At 36.7% G+C, this 23,356-nt stretch overlaps 1 protein-coding gene across 15 annotated transcripts in view; it reads left to right on the plus strand.

The window, feature by feature from the left end:
* The window catches only part of LOC101737283 (high affinity cAMP-specific and IBMX-insensitive 3',5'-cyclic phosphodiesterase 8), a 300,600-nt gene that overhangs the window by 205,555 nt on the left and 71,689 nt on the right, over positions 1–23,356 (plus strand). For all 15 annotated transcript variants that reach the window (XM_062674044.1, XM_062674043.1, XM_062674042.1 and 12 more), the window contains 3 exons: positions 454–519; positions 2,230–2,435; positions 14,377–14,436. In XM_062674044.1, the coding sequence (XP_062530028.1) occupies positions 454–519; positions 2,230–2,435; positions 14,377–14,436 (332 nt within the window). The remainder of the gene's footprint in view (positions 1–453; positions 520–2,229; positions 2,436–14,376; positions 14,437–23,356) is intronic.

Genomic DNA, 23,356 nt, shown 5'->3' on the forward strand with positions numbered 1-23,356 from the left:
ATCAGTAGTTATGATCCTTTATTAGAGAACAATCCCCTCCCTATCCAGTGAGTCCTATTCCTAATTCCACACGGCACGGCTGCCGTCATAATCGTCATTAAATCTTTATATATTCATTTCGTCAATAAAATCTTTTTTAAAAACATATTTTTTCAACTCCGTATAACAGAACTCACATTAAAATACTCGCATAGATCACAGAGCATAATGAAAAAAAAAATTATAATTGAACTGATTTTTAGGATTGTCAAATAAATTTCAGTCGGATCTAGATTTAGTCTAGTATATTTTGCATTCGTTTTTTATCAATCAATGGTTTTAAATCGTCAATTATAAAAATTGACTGTCTTAAAGCAATATTTTAAATATAAGTTTTTGTTACAAATAAATATAATAGTACTTATGTAGCAAGTATGTTGTTGGATGTTACAAATTATATTGATATATTTGCAGAACAGATCACCGCCGCCAGCAAACATCCCAACCGCATTAATCTACTCACCGCCGGAACCTTTAGAGGTAAGTTGTTCTTAATTCATCATCGTGCACGAAAACGGTAATTTTATTTTTTTATTTTTAGTGTAATGAATTTTTTTTTATTACTTAGATGGGTGGACGAGCTCACAGCCCACCTGGTGTTAAGTGGTTACTGAAGCCCATAGACATCTACGACGTAAATGCGCCACCCACCTTGAGATATAAGTTCTAAGGTCTCAAGTATAGTTACAACGGCAGTTGTAGTTATAGTCGACAGTTATAGGTTTGATTCCTACACTGAGCAAGCTTTCTTCGATTCCTTTCACGAACAAGTTTGTTTGCTGTATTTATTGGTGTTTAGTTTATGCATATTTATTTATTTGAACATGTATAGGTGTGTTTATCGTTTATATATCAAGTAGCCGTGTAGGATTTTATTTTTATTGCTTAGATTAGTGGGCGATCTCACAGCTCATCTAATGTTAAATGGTTATTGGAGCGAAACCCTTCAAACCAAGATCCATTACTGCTTCACAGCTGAAGTGGTAGTTTAGTAGTGGTTAGAAGGGCTCACAAACGATTTCCCTATCCGTAATTAGGCAAATTTGTAATCTTTACGGGTTAAATTTTTATTGCACTATGTGCTCTTTCACCGTGGAAGCTATTAATGGATATCTGTTAATGGCAATCGAACACCGACACAGTCGCTTCGCTACACCGACGAGCGTATTTCGAAGTCGTCGTGGCCTAAAGGATAAGACGTCCGGTACATTCGTATCTAGCGATGCAACGGTGTTCGAATCCCGCAGGCGCCGGGTACCATTTTTTCCAATGAAATACGTACTTGAGAAATGCTCACGATTGACGGGTGGGCCGTGGTGAGCTCATCCACCCATCTATGGAATCTACATATATAAAAATGAATTGCTGTTCGTTAGTCTCGCTAAAACCCGAAAACGGCTGAACCGATTTGGCAAATTTTAGTCTTGAATTATTTGTGGAAGTCCAGAGAAGGTTTAAAAGGTAGATAAATATGAAAATGCTCGGAATTAAATAAAAATAAAAGTTTTGTTTTTCCTTTGATGTGTCCCCTGTGTGATTCCTTTTGTTTGTTTTAAGTTTATTTATAGAAAAGCTTAGGTATTTTATTTATCGATTGAGGTACTACGAAGTCTGCCGGGTCAACTAGTCATGTAATAAAAATCAAAGCAAAATTATAATTTGCGTAATTACTGGTGGTAGGTAGGTTCTCTTGCAATAAAAAAATTATTAAAAAATCAGTTGTCTCTAAAGTCTGTTTACTGACAATAATTGAACGTGACAACGTCATTAGAAAATACTGATGGAATGGTTTCAATTTTCAATTATCGCAATTATCGTTGCTATAAACAATTGACACCACATTCACTTTTCACTGAACTTCATACTTGACGGAAACATGTAAATGTATTATTGTATAGCAGCTGTCCACGCGGATGCATCGCTCACTCAAGTAGGAGAGCGATAGATGTCGAACGCTGCGGAACGCGGCCGCCGATTGTGCCTCTTTGTCGCTCGTTGCGCGCTCTCGCTTGCACTTCAAGCCTTAAATGGAACGCCTCAATGAGTCATGTTTTTTCGTGCGTGCAGCCGGCTCCATCGAATTATAAGACGTTGTCACGTCAAAAACTCGATACGAGTGCACCGGACGTGCATTCCTTTAAGACGACTTCTAGCTTGATGATTGTTATGTATTGATTTTCTGTTTAACAGTTGCTATGCGTGTTCCCCGAGCGCACGTCACGCGTGTGCGCCGCGGCGTGCTCGGCGGTGGAGCGGGCAGGCGGCGAGGCGCGGTCCCTGCGGTGCGCCAGGGAAACACTCGACGCGCTACGTCGCGACAACGACACGCGCGTGCCCCACGTCATCGTTGTCGACGCGCGACAACCGCAGCAACTCGATGCATTGCTGCTCGCTAGGTTTGTACCTCAATTTTTAAGCTATTGCATAGATTTTATCGCGGGCCTTGAGCGCGGCGACCGAATCCTGAAATTCCGTAACGAAACCTTACATCCCTCACTCCGCCTACCATGTAGCTCGCGTTCAACACATTTACACGTTGCTCTTGTGTAGTGTTTGTGAATAAGCGCGTGGCGTGACGTAACACTGCATGCGCATCATGAAAAGTCTGCCCATCTCTCTCTCGTGCGGTCTAGCTTATGAGTGTGAAGGGGACCGTTAATGTTTTGCTTTTGTTAATGTTTAATATAGCGTGGTCTTGTTTTATTATTGTTTTAATATTAAATTATCATTGTCTAATTATAATTGCATAAGTTGATAAAAAATGCTATGCAATAGCTTTACCGCGGCAGTTCCTGAGTGCCACACGTTTTTTTTATGTCTCGCCCCGTCGATGTATTAAAAAATTGTGCGGCTGGATAGGCATTAAAAAATTTGAATAATTAATTTTTGTCAGTACTGAAAAAAATAAAATGCTCATAATCCAGAAAAAGACTCTTTTCCACGACAAGCGTTATTTCAAATTACGATTGAAAATGCACGTGCATTAATGACTCATTTTTAATAACAAACGGTACAACATACATATATTATTATGTACGAATAATTTTTAATCTGATTTAATCCGAACAATAAAAGTTTTAGTGACGTTAAAACAACGTCAATTCCTCAATTTTACACAAAATGTTTAAGTGAATCCCCAATTTTGAATATGAAAGCATTTCGAATATTTCATTGCGTCAAAATAATTGCACAACACAATACGCCGAAGCCTATACACGAGCTATCACCAAATTCGACGGAGTCCGACATTTGGTGACATGAACTATACAGATTGCAATGCACGCTTTCATTATCCGAAAATAGCTGCACGCTACAGCTTTAATCCCTTTCTATTTTGGTCAATATAAATATGAGAGTGGGAGACTTAAAATGCTTTTACTGTGAGTGAGTACACGCGAAAAATGTGTCGAGTACAATCACGCGGTTGATCGTTAAAAGGGTTTTTGAAACGATGACTCTTTCGAAATATTCGGAAAATTGTTGCGCATATCTATATATTAATACGTGAAGCAAAAAGTTTGTATCCCTTTTTAAGAAAATTGCGCCACTTCCACAAAATTCCACACTTACAGAGAATTATTGCACAATGCAATATTTTTTTTAATAATGCATTAAAGATACATTAAATCAATAAAGAAAACATTACGCACACTACCATGTATTTGACACAAAACATACATAAAAATATACTCTTTGTTTACTGTCAATTGGCAAACTTTTGTTATTGTTTAAAGTCTGTGATCGAATTGAAAATAGATTAATATTGTTTGTCATTAATATTATTGATCTATAGTGCAGTTTTGGCGAATACTGTGATAATATTATCGAAATATAATAGAGTTTGACAATAGAACCATAATAATGTTTAAATTTATAATTTCAATTAATTATAGTCGAATCTCGATTACTGCGGGGCCACTAGTCTGAAATAAAACGTATAGAAGTATTAACTAACTTAGTGCAACATAAAACTGGCACAAGGTCAATGTCCAAAGGTAAATTTGAAATACCCATGGTACAAAATTACTATGGAGATAGAACGTGAAAAAAACGAGTTCCATACTTACTCAATAGTTTACCCGAGGACATAGATGTGAGCCTATACCTGCTAAATTTAAAAGTTTATTAAAAAAAACACTCGTTAAATACATTTTAACCGTTTACAAGGTTTTGTAAACTATTTAATGGTCACATGTTTGAAAGAACACCAAGATGGCAAAACAAAAAAAAACAGGCAATTTCGCTTCTCACACTCCCGCCAAAACTCCTCTGAACCTGTAAGTAAAATGCGACCAATGCAAAAAACTGTGTACATACATCAAATTACAAATTTGACACCCTTGGAAATGGAAGATAAAAATTTTTGATTCCACCAATAAGTTAGAGAAGAGACTTATCAGGGATTTTATACAGCTTCCGTCAATATTCCGGTCCATTACATCCGCATTATTCGTTTCCCGTCAGAGAATCCTTTTCCGGCAAATACCTTTATTCTTTGGTATTATTAGGTAGGTAGGCAACGGGTATCTCGTTCGAAGGACACGTATTGAGATGTCGCCGGGGACAAGTTCGTTAAGTCCGACCCTGTATTAGCGTTTTCCTTGAAAAGGCCGTGTGGAACCCTTAAAAGAAATCACTTCATCTTCACAACAACATAATAGCCTCTTTGAACGGTCTGAAGTTTTCTGAGCGTATTTCGAATTTGTCGAAAATTTACAAACTCATTGTAAACTTATGACATTGTAAGCTATTTTACAACATTTATATTAGAAAATTGAGAATTTATTTATTTTCAATTAAATAATTGATTTCTTGTTTTATTAATGGTGATATATACCTGATTGTGATTCTATGCGGATAGGTTATATCCTCTATATTATTTATTTCTGTCGCAAAGTCATCATGGATTTTATTACAAAGAGCAATTACAAGTAATGTTAAAAAAATCAAGCTTTTAAGATAATTTTCTCGTAGTTGTATGTATCGAGTCTACGAACTACTTGGAATCGAGGCTTCTCCCTTCTCTATCCTCCTATAGTAATAAGATAACACTACTATACTTGCAATTTCAATCCAACACACCCACATCCAAAATTTTAACTCAGATTCGTCAGTTATCAACATAAAAACTCCATCTTAATTTTCAAACGAATACACCGCATTATATCATTCACATAATGTCCTCCATGGTGCCGGAAGTCGACAATACCCAAGGAAAATACACATGTATACATTGGGCACTTATTCGAAGAGATTCATTTCCTCGGCCGAAATCGCAAATCATCGCAGTGTCCCGCGGTCGGACCTTTTTGCGTGACCCACGCAATAAAGTAAGGTTTTTACAGTAAAGAAAGATTTACTGTGGAAATAACATTGGCGGTCGGACACTAGGTTCCGAGTTTTATGTATGAAGAACTTATATCCTACGAATACATTTCCTAGACAGTTAGCCTTTCTCGTTAAATCGTTTTTTATAGCCTCCGTTCAAGATAAAGACATAACTAAATGCGGATCATATGTGAAGCACTTAAGACAAATAAAGAACTAAATATGACCAAGTTAAAAAAATGTGTGCGTGTACTAGTGTACACACGTAAGAAGTGAAACTTCTTTATGGCCTTATTTTTCGAAAAATGATCTACATGCAACTTTCTAGAAATTGGTTAAATAAAGTTAAATTAGATAAAGTTTAAACAAAAGGATTTTATTATCATAGACATGAATACAAAAAAGTTAAATTAGATAAAGTTTAAACAAAAGGATTTTATTATCATAGACATGAATACAAAAAAGATGGCGCGTAACGGAAAAATGTGACGCGTAACCGAAAAATGTGACGGTAAATTTTTTTCCAACGCCGATAAGGAAGTTTCACTTCAATAAACAAAACCACTGTTTATCTTCAAAGGCATACGAACATTCACTACTTCCAAAATATCTCCATACCAATCCACAACGAGTATTCTCGGCCTGTATAAACTATTGTCAAAGCCACTATTCCATTCTCCATCAATGTTATTACGATACGAAATTCGTACGTAACTTTATCACATCTCGGATCGAACTCATCACTCAACTCACACATAAATCGCTAGAATAGTGCACCGCTCGGAATATGTTCATATTTAATACACTGCAGATTCTTCAATTACGACAACAGACTTTAAATCAACAAAAAGGGTTGCGATAAACAATAAATCACTGTCCGAGAGAAACTGAAGCCGGCTCGGCTCTCCGACATCAGTGCTTTGCTTCTAAGAACCCATATCACAATAAAATATAACAATCTATCTATATATCTATATATATAAAAATAAATTGCTATTCGTTAGTCTCGCTAAAACTCGAGAACAGCAAGATCCATTTGGTTAATTTTGGTCTTGAATTATTTGTGAAGTCCAGAGAAGGTTTGAAAGGTAGATAAATATGAAAATGCTCAGAATGAAATAAAAATAAAATTTTGTTTTACCTTTGATATGTCCCCCGTCGGACGGATTCCTTTTGTTTGTTTTAAGATTATTGTATACAAAAGTTTAGGTCTTTTATTTATCGATTGAGACACTATGAAGTCTGTCGGGTCAGCTAGTAAACGATATAATTCAAAAAACATGGTTTTTGGTATGGGAGAATCGCTAATAATCTTGCCGCTTACCTCTGACGGATGAGCGAACTAAATAGCTCAACTCGATGGAGAAGGCTTATTATCGGCCCAAGTGCTCTCAGAGGAGTCACTACATCTCAAAGGCAGTTGCTTCGAGAGTTCATCTACCGTCGGATCGCAAACACGACCCAGTAAGGAAATTCCGACGAGAAACAAAAGGTTTAATATTTTAATGAATTGCACGGTGTCTAATGAGATTTGCACTGATATCATCAATTAATTACAAGCCATAAACTATACAAATACGACCTGATAATATCCGTTAAGCCGTAACTAAAATGCAAGTTTTAGCGTCGTAACTTGCAGAATTTAAATTAGATTTCTTGGAAATAGTTCGCAAAAGTTATAATTGCGCATTTGCTCAGTCCAGTTACATAGGAACGACTGTGGCTAATATGGAAGCGTCCCTTGCCAAACAGACAGACAGACGACAAAATTTCTGAGTTCTCGTTATGACTTATGGTATTTAGTACCATGAGCTCACACGAGTAGAAGCTGCAATCACCCATCATACTTATTCCTGCTGGAAAGCGATCATGAGTTCAGGTTTGAAGGGTGAGACGGCCATTTTGCAAAACGGCTGGATCTTCGACCTCATGTCTCAAGTTGAATAAGGGAATATACGTTGCAACGACCGTAGACTCCAGTGAAATTTTCATAGCAGGCTTACTATCCACATAGTTTAATTTTACGAGCACCGTCCTTAAGGGACACATAAGAGCCGCCTCAGGTTGCAGCTCCGCTCAGGGACCGAGGGACCGACTCTTGGATGACCGCCAGCATGCACATCACGTAGAATGGTTTTCTGTAAAAGTTATACGATTATCAAAACAATTTTTGAGAGAAGTTAGCTAAAAAAATCAATGTTTAATAGCAATTAGCAATACTACAGCAAAAGGAACTTTGATAACTCTACTTCTGAGCACTTAAGAAAGTATAAGAAATGCATGATGATGCGTTGTTTGTAGTCTGTAAGAACGATGCCCTAGAACGCACGTCTTCGGTCAGAGATATTCCAACCAAATTATCTATGAGCATTAGTGTTGTCTATTCCCTAAAAACATCGTGAAAATCCTAATTTGGAGATGCGAGTCGAAGTATCTTTTAGCTTCTCAATAGTTCAGAAAAAGAAAAAAATTTGTTGTCTGTTTTGATGAAAAATTGTGTATGCAATTCATAAAAATATTTTTATGAATTGAATTGAATTATTATCGCTGAATTATTATTATTTTGTATAATGCAAAGAAGGAGTTAATTGAAAATTACAATTTTTTCGATAAATTAACGTTTGGGCTGATCGTGCCTCTCTATCGCTTGTTCCGCGCTCTCGCTTGCACGCTCGGGCTCAGGCGGAACGTGACACTTTTTCGTGCGTGCAGTCGGTGTTCATCGACTTTATCACGTCAAAAGAGCGTTTATTACGTTCATATTCCAAGATTTGATTATTAATTTTTAGGTATATCCTGTACGATCACATCGTAACGAAATAAAGCATTTTAATAGCATTGCTTTGAAGACAAATTGCTGCGTAAAACAACTATACAATGACAATACCGTTAAAGTGTGAATTTTAATAACAATAAAGTTTCATAGTAATCCCTTCAGAGTATAATGAACAATCCTCCAAAAATATTTCATTTTTAAGAAAAAGAAAAAGAAAGTAAGTTTAAAACGTCTCTGTTGCATACGTTTGTGTCACATAAAGAAAATAGTAGACCTCAAATATGTCATTGTGTAGTCCTTGAAGTGTGGTCTAAGTCAAAAGCTCCTAATGCGTCATATCTTGAAGGCATTATATAAAAAGGCATATTTATACAAGGCATATTTTTTTGCTTATCATGTCAGCGCTATTCTATTTCTCTTAGACAAAAAGTTGCAAAATAATATCTAATATAAACAAAGTTGAAAATTGCCATATTTTTTGAGAGCTTGATGGTTCCGTTCATATCAATACCTAAAAGTAATGTAGCAGTACCTAAAGTACAGAAAATATTAAGAAAAAAACCTGTATAACCCTAATGACGTTTTCAAATGAAATGTACTAGGTTATTCAATATTTAAGTTCTGAATATCAACATTTAGACTATCTCCACACTGGGGATCTAGCAAAAAAGCAGTATTCACACTTAACCATCAGAACGCTATCAACTTTAATTAAAGCAGCTCCTACATTCTCTCACAATCCAACAAAAGCTATCAACAGTCTTTCCACAGCAAGTCAGCTTCGCAGCTCTAACCGGTGCATATCGGCCCACTCGCCTCACTTCCTGCTCCTGTGACATTACCATAGCCGATTCTTTGCTACATACGTTAATCCCCCAATCCATTAACGGTGCTTTTAGGTTACCACTTTTAGGCACACAGGCTTTTAGGCACCAGTTACCATCCTCGTCGAACCCGTTGCTTGTGACGAAGGGCTCGACGAGCGAATTAACCCATAGCCCACTGAGTTTATCGCCGGATCTTCACAGTGGGTGGCGTTTCCGATCCGGTGGTAGATTCTGCGAAGCACTGTTCTTGCTAGGGCCAGTGTTAGCAACACTCCGGTTTGAGCTCCGTGAGCTCACTTACACGTTAGGGTGAAACTGAAATAGCCTCTCAGGGCTATCAGCATAGGTAGGATAAAAAAATACGTTAATAACACGACTGTATCATATACTTCTCATACCAAAACCTCCATGTTCGACGCCGATAAAGTACCACGTTTAATTTTTTTCGGAAAGTAAACACTACTATAACAGCCAGTTTCGTAAAATCCATTCACTTCAGCTATATATATCACCTGCAGGTGATCTCTGATTTAAAAAAGATGTGTGCTGTTGTGGGACACCGGATAAGAACGAAGGTCCTTATTATAAAAATATTAATTTTAAGTTCTATTCGAGGTATAAAGAAAAGTCATTCGGTAACATGCGAACTTATTATGGAACACTTCATACACGGTTGTTTGCATAAGAGTTTGCGCCATACACTAGTATGGCGCAAACGAACGCTTTGAGATCGTGGTCAATGAATGGTAAAAAAATATGTTATTTTTTGTACGTTATTACAAAGTTAAGTCGTACACTGTGTGCATTACTAATTTGTACGTCATTACAATGTTAAGTCGTACACTGTGCGCATTACTAATAAAAATCTTACGTTACGGACGTTTTTTCCCGGTTACGGTACCCCTCCGCATCGTCCCAGAAGGAACTTCGTTCCAATAATAATGTAACATAAAAAAGTGTTGCTTTCGTGTCTTACACCGCTACAGAATGTGGAGTGCCCCGTATCTCGAGGAGATGCTCGACTATTCATTTAGTTGAAACAGACCGACCGACTCAAGCACGGGAGCTAAACAACGACCCCTTTGACTTCCAAGTAATGAAATTAAGGTAACGCCCCCCCGGAGAACAAAGGATTTCCCAAACAAACGTGAACATTTTGTTAGTCTTTGTACTTTAATCGTAACACGTTTGTAGATTATTCAAACTTATGTTGATTATGAATTATGTTGTATTACATGATGGTAAAGTGTTAGAACTTTATATACATAAATGATTGACCTTTTCGGCCCACCAGGCTTTAAGTGGCTGTCATAACCAACACTCGTAGACGTAATAATGTAAATGCTACTATCCGTCTTGAGACATGAATTAAAAGCCTCAATGATATTGAATTTTGAAGTGAAAACTTCTTTAGAATCGTTGTGATTTCAAAACGGATGCAACGGAAAAAACGACAGGTAAGAGACACAAATACAAAAATGTGTAGGATGAAGCCAGCAAAGAATGAGACAGAAATATACATACTATTTAATACAGCGCCATCTGTGAGATTTTTTAATACTAACGTGTGTATGAAAGCTCTTGTAGTGAATTTTAATTTAGGATTATACGTGAAATTAAAATATCAATTCACAGAGGGCGCTACCTTACAATTATTTACTGAAGACAAAATTTTACATATACATACTTAAGACGTTTAGGATAATTGTATTTTAATTTTGGAAGGTTTCACTTCTACCACGTGTGAATTGCACACATTTTGTTTTTATTTTTATTGGGGGGTATTATTTTTTATTACGTTGTAGATGTCTATGGGCTCCGGTAACCACTTAACACCAAGTTAGCTTTAAGCTCGTCCACCCATTTAAGCTATAACAAAAAATCCTAAGTCACAGTGAAGTGCAGGCTTTCAATTTTATGACATCAGAATTTTGCAGTAACAAAATAAATGTATACAAGTTATCAACGGTTTTCGCTACAACAAATTTCACTTACCCTAATAATTACGATTCACGACCAACGCAAATCTCAAAGTGATTTGTATGTAATTTTCATGAATTCACTTTAACTACAATCCTTTGGTAAGTAATCATTTGAATTACGCATTTCAGCCAGTGTTTTATCTCGCATTGTTTCACATACCTATACCAAAAATATCTAAACAGTTTAGAAGAAAATTTGGGTGCGTAAACAGTCACTTCGTGGAAACTTCCTTAATAATGAGCTGAGTTTTGGTGATGGCGGCTTACTCCGCCATCTGCGGCTGCCCTCGCACACTCAAGTTTAATTATAAATATTATACCTTTACTTATAAGGGATCGGTTTGAGAGGCTTCTTCATTATAATGGCGATTAATTAATTATCTGGAATAATATGAACTGTTTCATTTCGAACTAAAATTAACAGAAGAATCTCTATTCAATTATTACTTAAATTTAAGGTGTTATTGTTCAAAATTAACACTGAAAATCTAATAGATGTAAATCATCTTACAATAAATATATTTACATTTAAATTTTTCCTTATTGGACGTCTGGGTGAAGACGACTATTACTCGTATTCATTCAACTAATTGTAAATACTCGTGTTTAACTTGGTTTCATCTGTGTTATATTTATAATTTTAAATAGGAAACATTGTTTTTTTAAACGATATCTATACTACCACCATAACATATTTTAGTCCTAAATCCAATAAATCATTACGCCTAACGAATGTTTCTTCCAAATTTTAAATATATGGATCCACTGCTTGGCCTATTGTTTAGTCCACGCTTTTGTAAACTACAGTAAATTTTCTATTAACTAGACACACAAAGTCAACCACAAATACCGAACAATTCCTAATTATGAAATTCCAAATCGTGTCAATAACATCGTCTCAATTTCCAGACGCTGTCATTGCTCATTGAATTGGAATGCAAGTAATACGAGTATTACACAATTACGTACTGGCTCCATGTAGACTAAACATGAAAAGTATCTGTAGATACGAAGTAAAACGCAATTGCTTTTAGTGAGGGAAAAAAAACGTAAATAATGTGTCTAATTCCAATCTTAACGCTAAAATGCTTTTTACCGAAAAGATATCCAATGATCTGCCGAATCGTGTCTACTAGACAATCATAATACATAGTGCTATTAGTATTTAGCTTTGGATACTTTGGAATCTATACAAAATTTACAAGAAAAAGCGTCTTAATATTTTATGAGTTCAGCGGGCTTTTAAATACAAATAGTAATACCAAATAAAGTAATCAAATTTACAAAACTAATCTACTACAAATCAAACTACAAAATTTAATGTTAAATTCATCTGTTCTCTATTGAAAATTAACTCAACATTCAAATCGAGATAAATGTTGTTTTACTTCTGTATCGAAACATTATTAAATAGAAAACATTTAACTTAAAGCTAATGGATAACTAGAATAATCTTTTTCTTTTGTGCTAGCGCGTTTCATCGAAATCCGCAAATGTTTCTTTTGAACGAAGCTAAATGTTTATCTCCTCCTATTTACTGTTTGTTTTGTTTATGAATCTGTTTCTTTAGTATTAAGTAACCTTTGCTTGTTTCGTTACGTTATTAAGAGAATATATTTTATTATTAATGCGAATTATCAAAGCGGTCGTCGGCAAACGTAATATTTCCGTAGCTTATTTCATTTCGTGCGGCTAATTAAAAGGCGCTTTTAACAAAAACCGTCGAATTAATTACATGTTTCCCTTTATGTTTTTCTTCTACGTTTAAATAATAATTTAGTTTATGAAAAATACATTACAATGTTGCGTACACGGACATTTAAAATGTGAAGCCTAATTATATTTTTATTATTTTTCTGTTATGAATAGATAATAAGAAGATAATAGGTAATATGGTGCCCAGAAAACCAACAATATATTCATCGAGGGACTGTGCTATAATGTGAATTTATTGAATTGAACTTAGCAATGTTTTACAAATTATAGTGTTTTTTCAGAATTTACGTAAGCAAGAATTATTGCTTATTACATATACATAAAATACACCAAAAAGGTATGCAAGAATTATTACTTATTATACATACAATACACCAAAAAGGTATGCAACTAAATGTATTTCCTTAAACACTATATTCGCTTGGTATTCATCGAAGGTTTGCGTACCAGATAAATGAGTGTATTAAAACGCCGTCAGTTTTGGACCAAAATATCAGGCCTACGTCATGTTAGTACTAAAAATGTTTACCAAGGCACTCAAAACCATGTCTCGGATATTAGAAGATGACTCAGGACTCCGAAGCCTTTTGTTTGGTGTTGATTCATTCGATAGCGCCTGTATAGGCTTATTTGCACAACCGTCTTTTAATTTGTTGTAGATACTTTATTTAAATGTGATAATCTGAGGACTAATCATAGCACAGTCCATAATACAAAAAGTTTTAAAAATGTTATTTTTGTTGGGATGTGTGTACTGTAAAAGGTACCTAAATGAACAATAAATAAAATGATTGAAAACATGCAATACCGTAATATAGAATTACTTCACGAACTTTGTATGTAATACATTAGCAATGTGAGCAGATATGGCTGTAATAAGATCATTTTAACCACTCGCATGTGAACCCGTTACATGTAAAAGTCATGGCAAGAACCCGTTCAATAATAATGTTTGTAATGTAGACAATCGCGAAAATATAAAACAATTCATTACTCTGTACTAAGTAAAATAATCTAAAATTAACCTTAAGACTGTTCCAGAGTGAATTCGTTTAATAGATGGTTAATATGCTTTATAATTACGAGATGCACGTGCATATATTTTTCTGACTACCTACATACATGCCGGTCTTTGTACCAGAGCAAACTGTTTAATAGACGGTTAATAGGCTTTATAATTACGAGATGCACGTGCATATATTTTTGTGTCTACCTATATAAATGCCGGTAACCTCAAAGAACTATTCTTCAATTTTCCTGGAGAGCTTACGGTGTTTGTTCAGTCTGAAAGAATTTGATAATATTTGCACTAACAAGAGCAGTGCTTCGTTGAATCTACCAGGGGATTAGAATCGTGGCCCTTTGAGAAGATCTGGCGAGAAACTCGCTCGCTTTATCAGAACTAAACTTACTGGTGAGGACCTCTTGTGAGTCCGCGTGGATAGGTACCACCACTCTGCCTATTTCTGCTGTGAAGCAGTAATGCGTTTCGGTTTGTAGGGTGGGGCAGCCGTTGTAACTATACTGAGACCCTTAGAACTTATATCTCAAGGTGGGTGGCGCATTTACGTTGTAGATGTCTATGGGCTCCAGTAACCACTTAACACCAGGTGGGCTGTGAGCTCGTCCACCCATCTAAGCTATAAAAAAAATAAAGTTATTTGTGCTTCGCTCAATCAAATTTTCACATAAATCCGTTTTGTTTCAGAGCTATACGAGGAACGAAGAACACTCAGCACGTATACCTGATTGCCATCGTGAAGAAAAGGTACGTTAGATTATATTATTGAGAATATAAATGAACGTATTTTGTTTGTACAACGAGATCTTTATCTGATCAGCTTTCTGTGAATTGTATTCGGGTAATAAGAGATCTGAGGATATCTATACATTAATACGTGAAGTAAAAAAAATTTACACCTTTTTACGAAAATTGCGTGGACGGAGGAGTATAAAATTTCACATACTTATAGAGAACATAGAAAAGGAGTGCAGAATGGTATTTTTTTTTTAAATTATAAATTAAAAATATATTAAATCAATTAAAAAAAAATTACATACCACCATGTATTCGACACACACACATAATAATATATTCTTTGTTTATTGTCAATCTTTAATATTGTTTATCTATAGTGTAGTCTTCGGGTAATCTGTGATTATAAAAGTATAGTAATGTTCAAACTTATAATTTCAATTAATTATAGTCGAATTTCGACTACTTCGGGTCTACTAGTATAAATAAATATATAAAAAAATGAAAATATTGATAATGTAAATGTAACAATGTTCTTATATATTTTGTTAAGCACAACAGTAAAAGCTCTAAAGGACTCTGACTATAACTGCGTAGCGTCGCCCGTATATGGGTAAACTAACATGAGCCACTGTTCGTATAAATTTACTTTGTGTTCGTCGTATTATGCCTTTGCAAGTTTTGTGCTTATCAATTCTACACACGTCCCAATCCCACCTAATTTCAATGGGATGATTCAACTTCTAATACTAGTAGTCTAAAATAGCAAAGGCACTGTACTTTTCAAACTCATCGAAGAGTACAACATGACACTAAGACTATAATATCAGCCCACTTAGCGTCTTGCTGGGTTTTCTTAAGGAGCCGCGATTTCGAGACGATGTAGGTGCACTGGCGAAGCAGCTACTCTTCATCGGGTAGGCCTCTTTTGTAGTCGCTGACGCGGTTGTTAGCGAATCCCTCGTGGCTGAGCCTGTACTCGTCCGTCCATCCTGGTGATGTTGGGTAAACCTTAAGCCCAAAGTACCCAAAAAAACCTTTCCTTCAGAACATATATTCATAATAAGATGTCTAGTGGACTCACTTGCATTAAGTCTATAAATATTATTTATAGAGGAATTATTTGAAATGATTTTATCATCTTTTTACCCCTATCGTACCATAAACGACTGAAATAGAGCTAACCAAACTACCTAAAACCTCTGCATTCGTTGACAGCGTGTTTCCAGAGATTCTTGACGCATTTTATCGTGATATTTCCTGAACTCTATAACATGTCCGTCTTCAAATGAGGTTTAAAGAGATTCCTCAGTAGCAGCTGGCGGATTGGTTGAACCTTTGCACTGCTGACGTCCATGAGTGAGAAGAACCACTGTAAGTCGGGCGACATGTCGAAACATTGCTACGTGAATGAAAAAAATCAATAAATGGAACAGAAAAGAGAGTATTCCAATAATGGTTAATAATATGGATTATTAAATATTCATCCAACTTTCCTAACCCTAATGAAAATATAACGCGCTATTCGTAATGCGAAAATTCTCCCGTTTTCCAAAAAGTTTGTTGTACTTATGAAGCTCCACGGAGAATATATCCGTTGTAAATACGTCAAAGTTGTTCGAAGTTTTGTTTAGAATTTTTCGCCCTAAGACGACATTGAAGAAAATCGATATGGCACCGAGATGACGGGTATTTTATATGGAATCATGGGTTTTGGTATTTTAATAATTTATAATTTTTTCTTGCGTAACTTTTAATGGCCGCATTTTTACGACCTAAATCTTAATCGTACCTATACACGACGTCTCGTTTATGTTCTGAGCTTTTGAAGTCGTCGTGGCCTAAAAGATAAGACGTCCGGTGCATTCGTGTTGAAGCGATGCACCGGTGTTCGAATCCCGCAGGCGGGTACCAATTTTTCTAATGAAATACGTACTCAACAAAATAAATGTTTATGATTGACTTCCACGATGAAGGAATAACATCGTGTAATAAAAGTGAAACCCGCAAAATTATAATTTGCGTAATTACTGGTGGTAGGACCTGTTGTGAGTCCGTGCGGATAGGTACCACCGCCCTGCCTATTTCTGCCGTGAAGCAGTAATGCGTTTCGGTTTGAAGGGTGGGACAGCCGTTGTAACTATACTAAGATCTTAGAACTCATATCTCAAGGTGGGTGGCGGCATTTATGTTGTAGATGTCTATGGGCTCCAGTAACCACTTAACACCAGGTGGGCTGTGAGCTCGTCCACCAATCTAAGCAATAAAAAAAAAAATTTGAAACTATGTTATTGTATGGCCGAATCATCAGCACCATCGGATAGGCGGCGTGACATGCCGCCGACCGTAATAACTGATATCGAGCGGTATGCGCCCAAAACTACGTCAGTCGAGTGTCTTTGAAGCTGCAGTTTTGACCTAGGACACCTATTCAACCTCTGTGGTAGTGCTTGAACGCTCTAATGAAAAGGCAATGGAGTCGGTAGCAGGTCGCTTCGACAATCCCACGAACACCACACGTTTACGTCATCAAGAGCTTCTTTAAAACGCTAATTACGCCACCGGGTTAGAAGAAGGTCACATACTCAGAATACCAATAAATATTTAAATATTTTTTTTTTATTGCTTAGATGGATGGACGAGCTCACAGCCCACCTGGTGTTAAGTGGTTACTGGAGCCCATAGACATCTACAACGTAAATGCGCCACCCACCTCGAGATATAAGTTCTAAGATCTCAGTATAGTTACAACGGCTACCCCACCCTTCGAACCGAAACGCATTACTGCTTCACGGCGAAAATAGGCAGGGCGGTGGTACCTACCCGTGCGGACTCACAAGAGGTCCTACCACCATTGATTACGCAAATTATAATTTTGCGGGTTTTATTTTTATTACACGATGTTATTCCTTCACAGTGGAAGTCAATCGTGAACATGTGTTGAGTACGTATTTCATTATATTTAAATGTTTCCTGGAACCCATTTCCATGACATTGAGACATGAAAAAGAAGTCTCAAATATATGTACTTTACGTTTTTTGCTTGTGCTTCACTGCAGGATGGTATCACCTACCCATGTGAGTACACAATACGCCCTATCACCAAATAACGCTTTTTTTTATTGCCCTTGTAAGCAGACGAGCATACGACCCACCTGATGGTGAGTGGTTACCGTCGCCCATGGACTACAGCAATGCCAGGGGCAAAGCCAAGCCGCTGCCTACCGCTTAATACTGTCCACAAACCACGTTTGAAGAAGGACATGTCATAGTGCTCGGGAAACACCGTGGAGAGGAGCTCATTCCAAAGCCGGATGGTGCGTGGCAAAAAAAATCTCTGGAAACACACTGTGGATGAAGACAGTGGCTCTACGTAGTATGGATGAACTCTACTCCGGTGGCGGGCGGTGCGATGCTAAAAACTATCTATATATGTGCATTAACTGTCGTTGTACGAGGGCTGCACTAAAAGTATCGTGAATTGAATATTTCCACTGTTCCTGTCATATTAAAATCTTTGTAATTGAAAAATCCTTGGTTTTAAAAATCGAATACCATTTATTTATTTAAAAAAAGATTCTCGGTCTTGTCACGAGGTTTTGTCAAACTTGTTTAGTCGTTGAGAAAATGGAATTGACTCGAGAAAATTCAAGAGCGATGATTTATTATGACTTTCGTAGTGGTTTAACACAAAAACAGTGTGTTGACCGGATGATTTCTGCATTTGGTGATGAAGCCCCATCCAAAGCCACAATTTATCGCTGGTTTGCTGAGTTTCAACGTGGACGTGTCAAGCTCAGTGATGATCCCCGTCAAGGTCGTCCAAAAACTGCAGTCACCCAAGAAAACGTTGATGCTGTGCGTAAGCTGATTGAAGAAGATCTACATGTGACATACCGCGAAATTCAGGCAACTTTAGACATTAGCATGAGTCAAATACAAATAATCTTGCATGAACAATTAGGTGTAAAAAAGTTGTTTTCCCGATGGATACCGCATTCGCTCTGTGAAGAGCAAAAAGCGGCTCGCGTTACTTGGTGCGTCAGAACTCTCGAAAGATTCCACGCAGGATCCTCAAATGCTGTATACAACATTGTATCAGGTGACGAATCCTGGATATACGCGTACGAACCCGAAACAAGAAACCAATCACGAGTTTGGGTGTTCGAAAATGAGTTAAAGCCAACAAAAATTGTTCGTTCACGGAGTGTTGCAAAAAAAATGGTGGCCACGTTTGTCTCCAAAACCGGCCATGTTACGACTATTCCTCTTGAGGGACAAAGAACGGTTAATGCAGAATGGTATGCTAGCATTTGTTTGCCACAGGTCGTTTCTGAACTCCGTAAAGAGAACTGCAACCGCCGCATCATCCTCCATCACCACAATGCGAGTTCTCACACCGCGCACAGAACAAAAGAGTTTTTAGAGCAAGAAAACATAGAATTATTAGACCATCCGCCGTACAGCCCCAACCTAAGCCTTAATGATTTCTATACTTTCCCTAAAATAAAGAATAAATTGCGTGGACAGAGATTTTCATCACCTGAAGAAGCTGTGGACGCCTACAAAACGGCCATTTTGGAGACCCCAACTTCCGAATGGAATGGTTGCTTCAATGATTGGTTCCATCGTATGGAAAAATGTGTCAAATTTCGCGGAGAATACTTCGAAAAGCAATAAATACATTTTGAAATAGTAATGTTTTGTCACTTCGTTAATTTCCGAAATTTTCAGTGCCGCCTATGTATATATGTATGTCGGTGAAGTTAACGTTCAGAGTGGTGGTCTTCTCCGGTGAACATACTACGTGGGCAGTGACGTAGCGATCTTAACTCGCGCCCAGGGCACAATACCTTTTTAGCGTAATATTTTCCAGAAATCAAAAAAATAATCCAGCATTTTTTTGTTTTGTGGACCATTTATCGCCCTTTGTGAATAGCGCCCGGGGAATGATGCCTCTCTTGCTCTGTCCCGCTACGCCATTGTATGTGGTTTCAATGTAGATTTTGAGCGAGAAACAGCTTATTCTATTAACAGTAGTTTCTTCGACAATTCAAGTTCTTTGGATACAACGAGTAGTAAGAGAGTTTCCAAACTAGTGGTCCATGCGGCGGCTCATTGGGAATTAGGTTCGGTCGATCGTGAACAACATCTTAAGCTCAGCTCGGACGTAAATCAACCGGAATCTGCCAAAACGATGACGTCACTATCGCTTATGCCTCGTTGACAAACAGTCATCGTCGTGCATCCTTATGGAGGCACTTCCGGTCACCGTCCTCGCCGAACCCGTCGCTTGGGCTCGGCGAGTAAATTAACCCATAGACACAGCCCACTGAGTTTCTCATCGGGTCTTCTCAGTGGGTCGCGTTTCCGATCCGGTGGTAGATTCTACGAAGCACTGCTCTTGCTAGGGCCAGTGCTAGCAACGCCCTCAGCCCTGAGAGCTCACCTATACGCTAAGATAACGCTGATATAGCCTCTCAAGGCTATCAGCATAGGTAGGGGAAAAAAGGAGGCACGGAACGGGTCTCGAGCGAAGCCCTCTATCCGAGCAAAATCTCGCTACTTAATGAGACAAGGGTAACTACTAATGACCTCGGCGAATGTAAATATACTTAGAGAGTCAGTATACCGATACGAACAGTCCCGTTCGAGACACGTCAATGCAGTACATAAGCAATGCGTTGTCAATGGCTATAAAACTAAAAATGGCAATGTAATATATATCTGTAATCTAGATATAACTAACATCCTAGATGTCTAGGTGTAATCGTCAGACTGGCGCACATGACCTGTCTTTATTTCGCATCGATATAAAAAATAAATATCTACGATAAATGCCTACATACGTCAATCACATTGCTGTCACACGACAAACATACATGTGTACATAATAGACGCCGCTATTCTGCAAATATTAGTTTTTAGGTTAGGTAACATGTTACGAAATTAAAGTGCAAAATAAATGAATATAAACATAAATGAATATGAGGTAGTTTTCCAATTACAGAACATAATGCGACTCAGTGACGCACAATGCCGAATTATGCTGAAGCTTAATTGGAACGTGAATTAGTTTTCAAATGCATCAGCAGGGTGCGCTAAGTTAGCACAGTTTTAATTAACATTGATTATTTCTAAGAAACTACGACGAAACGAAAGCCTTACAATTTTTTTCAACATTAAATAATATTATTAACGATAATATAAACAAAATTTCGATCAATGCTAACTTAAAGAAAAAACACTTTTCAATTTTCTGTCACTGAGTCGGTATCGATTGCGAGTATCACGCGAGAGCAATACTTTTGAGAGTGCTCGATTGTGCGAAGCGTTGCTGTAGTTGGAACATTCAACGTTGAGTATTATGCCGCATAATGTACTCTTGTGCTGTAATTGGAAAACTACCTGAGTGAACGTAGATACATCGATAGTCGAAGCTTAAAAATAAAATAAGCTTTTTCGTATTCTATAACATATTAAATCGATCGCCTTAATGTCTTGCTATATCAATTATGTAAAACGAAGGTGAATTTTTTTGTCATTTTTAGCATTACGTTTACGCAATTATATGGTAAACATTCACTACTAAGATAGGCTAACAGTGTAATTATTTTTTTTAAATCTGAAATAAGTCGTATATTTTTTTATCGCTTAGTTGATTGAACGAGCTCACAGCTCACCTGGTGTTAAGTGGTTACTGGAGCCCATAGACATCTATAACGTAAATGCGCCACCAATCTTGAGATATAAGTTCTAAGGTCGCAGTATAGTTACAACGGCTGCCCCACTCTTCAAACCGAAACGCATTACTGCTTCACGGCAGAAATAGGCAGGGTGGTGGTACCTACCAGCGCGGATTCAGAAGAGGTCCTACCACCAGCATATCATATGGTTGAATATTTCATTATTTCAATAAATCAAGGAACTTTAATAAAACAATAAATGAGTACATGGCACTATTAAGACTTAAACATCTTAATCATTGATTAACGACGCATTTAAAAATAGAAACCAATATTAGAATTTAATTCTTTTCAACATTCATCTCCTATATCTTATCTTATACCTTTAAACGAGCAATTCTTGTATATAAATATATATAATCTGAATCTCGGAAACGGCTCCAACGATTTTCATAAAATTTAGTATACGGGGTATTTCGGGGGCGATAAATCGATCTAGCTACGATTTATTTTCAGAAAATGTTGTTTTATTCGTGTTTTCAATAATCAACATTATCGATAATCAACTTTATGACTCTTCCCGACATCTATTGGCGAATAATAATAATACTATTTTTCTTAATTGAGGGCAACTAACTGCTTTAAAAACACAACAAGATGGCGTTATCAAAAAAAAAAACGAGCAAAGCTCGCTCATCATCTGTTTAACTATAAACGAAAGAATACAAGCTAACTGTTTACCTGATCATAATTATCTTTCTGCATCGCAATGATAATATTAATAATAATAATAATAGGAGCATGCACTACCCTCACACAAACAGACTATACACACAGACACAATCAGGTAGCAAATATTATTCATCAAAAATTTGCACTCAAATATGCACTCATACAAGACACAAACACTCCATATTACAAATATAATCCACAAACCATTCTCGAAAATACTACACACAAACTCTATTACGACCGCGCCATTCTCACCGATAAGACAATTCATTATAATAGACCAGACATAACTGTACAGGACAAAGTTAACAAAATCACTTACCTTATTGACATTGCTGTTCCTAACACACACAACATACAAAAAACAATAACTGAAAAAATAAGCAAGTACGCAGAACTCAAAGATGAAGTGAGCAGAATTTGGCGACAGGAAAAAGTATACATAGTACCCATAGTTCTCTCCACAACAAGCGTCATTCCCAACCATCTTCTCCATAGCCTAAAACTATTAGACCTCAAAGAAATTCTCTACATAACTCTCCAAAAAGCCGCAATCTTGAATACATGTAGAATAGTCAGGAAATTCTTGCAGATAGACGAAAACGAAATTGCCCCTCATAATAACATACCGTCAACATAAATTTTCCTTAGTACACGCTGTGTTCACTTGGTTTAGGCCCGTGGATGTGGTTCAGACTAGCCAAAGTGCTAAGAAAAGATTACCTTTCTGAAAAATAATAATAATAACTCTTTATTTATATAACACCTTAATATGTACACAGTAAAGTAATAAAACAAAAGTCGGTATATAAATCGGCGGCCGTATCGCTGAAAGCGATCTCTTCCAGGCAACCTTACAGGGAGAGGAATAAGTTAACTGGACGGTGCTATATCTTAATAAACTTACATAAAAATATATACTTAAATACACATGTGAAAAATAAATACCATATAAGATAAACTTACATACGATTAAATACAAATAAATACTAAAAATATACAAGATAAAATACAAAAGAAGTAGGAACTTATACAGTTATATCATAGGAGCAAAGTAGTGCGATTTCAATCTGGACTTGAAAATTTAACACACATGATTTTAAGCTATTTTCATTGTATAGTAACATAGCGAATAGCACAGCTATCTCTTTACCCTCGTAAGTAATAAGGCCACATAGTCAACGTGACCTAATTTGAGTGGGACCAATGAAGAAATTTCCCGAACAAACGATCTGTCCCCACCAATTAACCTGTAACGCTCAGCCAGGGTTAACAACCCCAATGTTTCTTTTTTAATATATTTAAATATACATTTTCAGTATAGTCGTGGGTTTAATCCAATCAAAATTAAATTTTGTTCGTGGTTCAGAAAATATTTCTGATTTAGTACTACCAACATATGTATAGAATACGTAGATTTTTATGAATCATTACACATTCATGTACAAATTTAGAGCAAATCAAAAAAGGTTCCATTTCTCCAGTTATTATTATTAACATGCGTACGTACTGGC

Source organism: Bombyx mori, chromosome 19, assembly GCF_030269925.1.
Source record: "Bombyx mori chromosome 19, ASM3026992v2".
In the NCBI taxonomy this organism is placed as follows: Eukaryota; Metazoa; Arthropoda; class Insecta; order Lepidoptera; family Bombycidae; genus Bombyx; species Bombyx mori.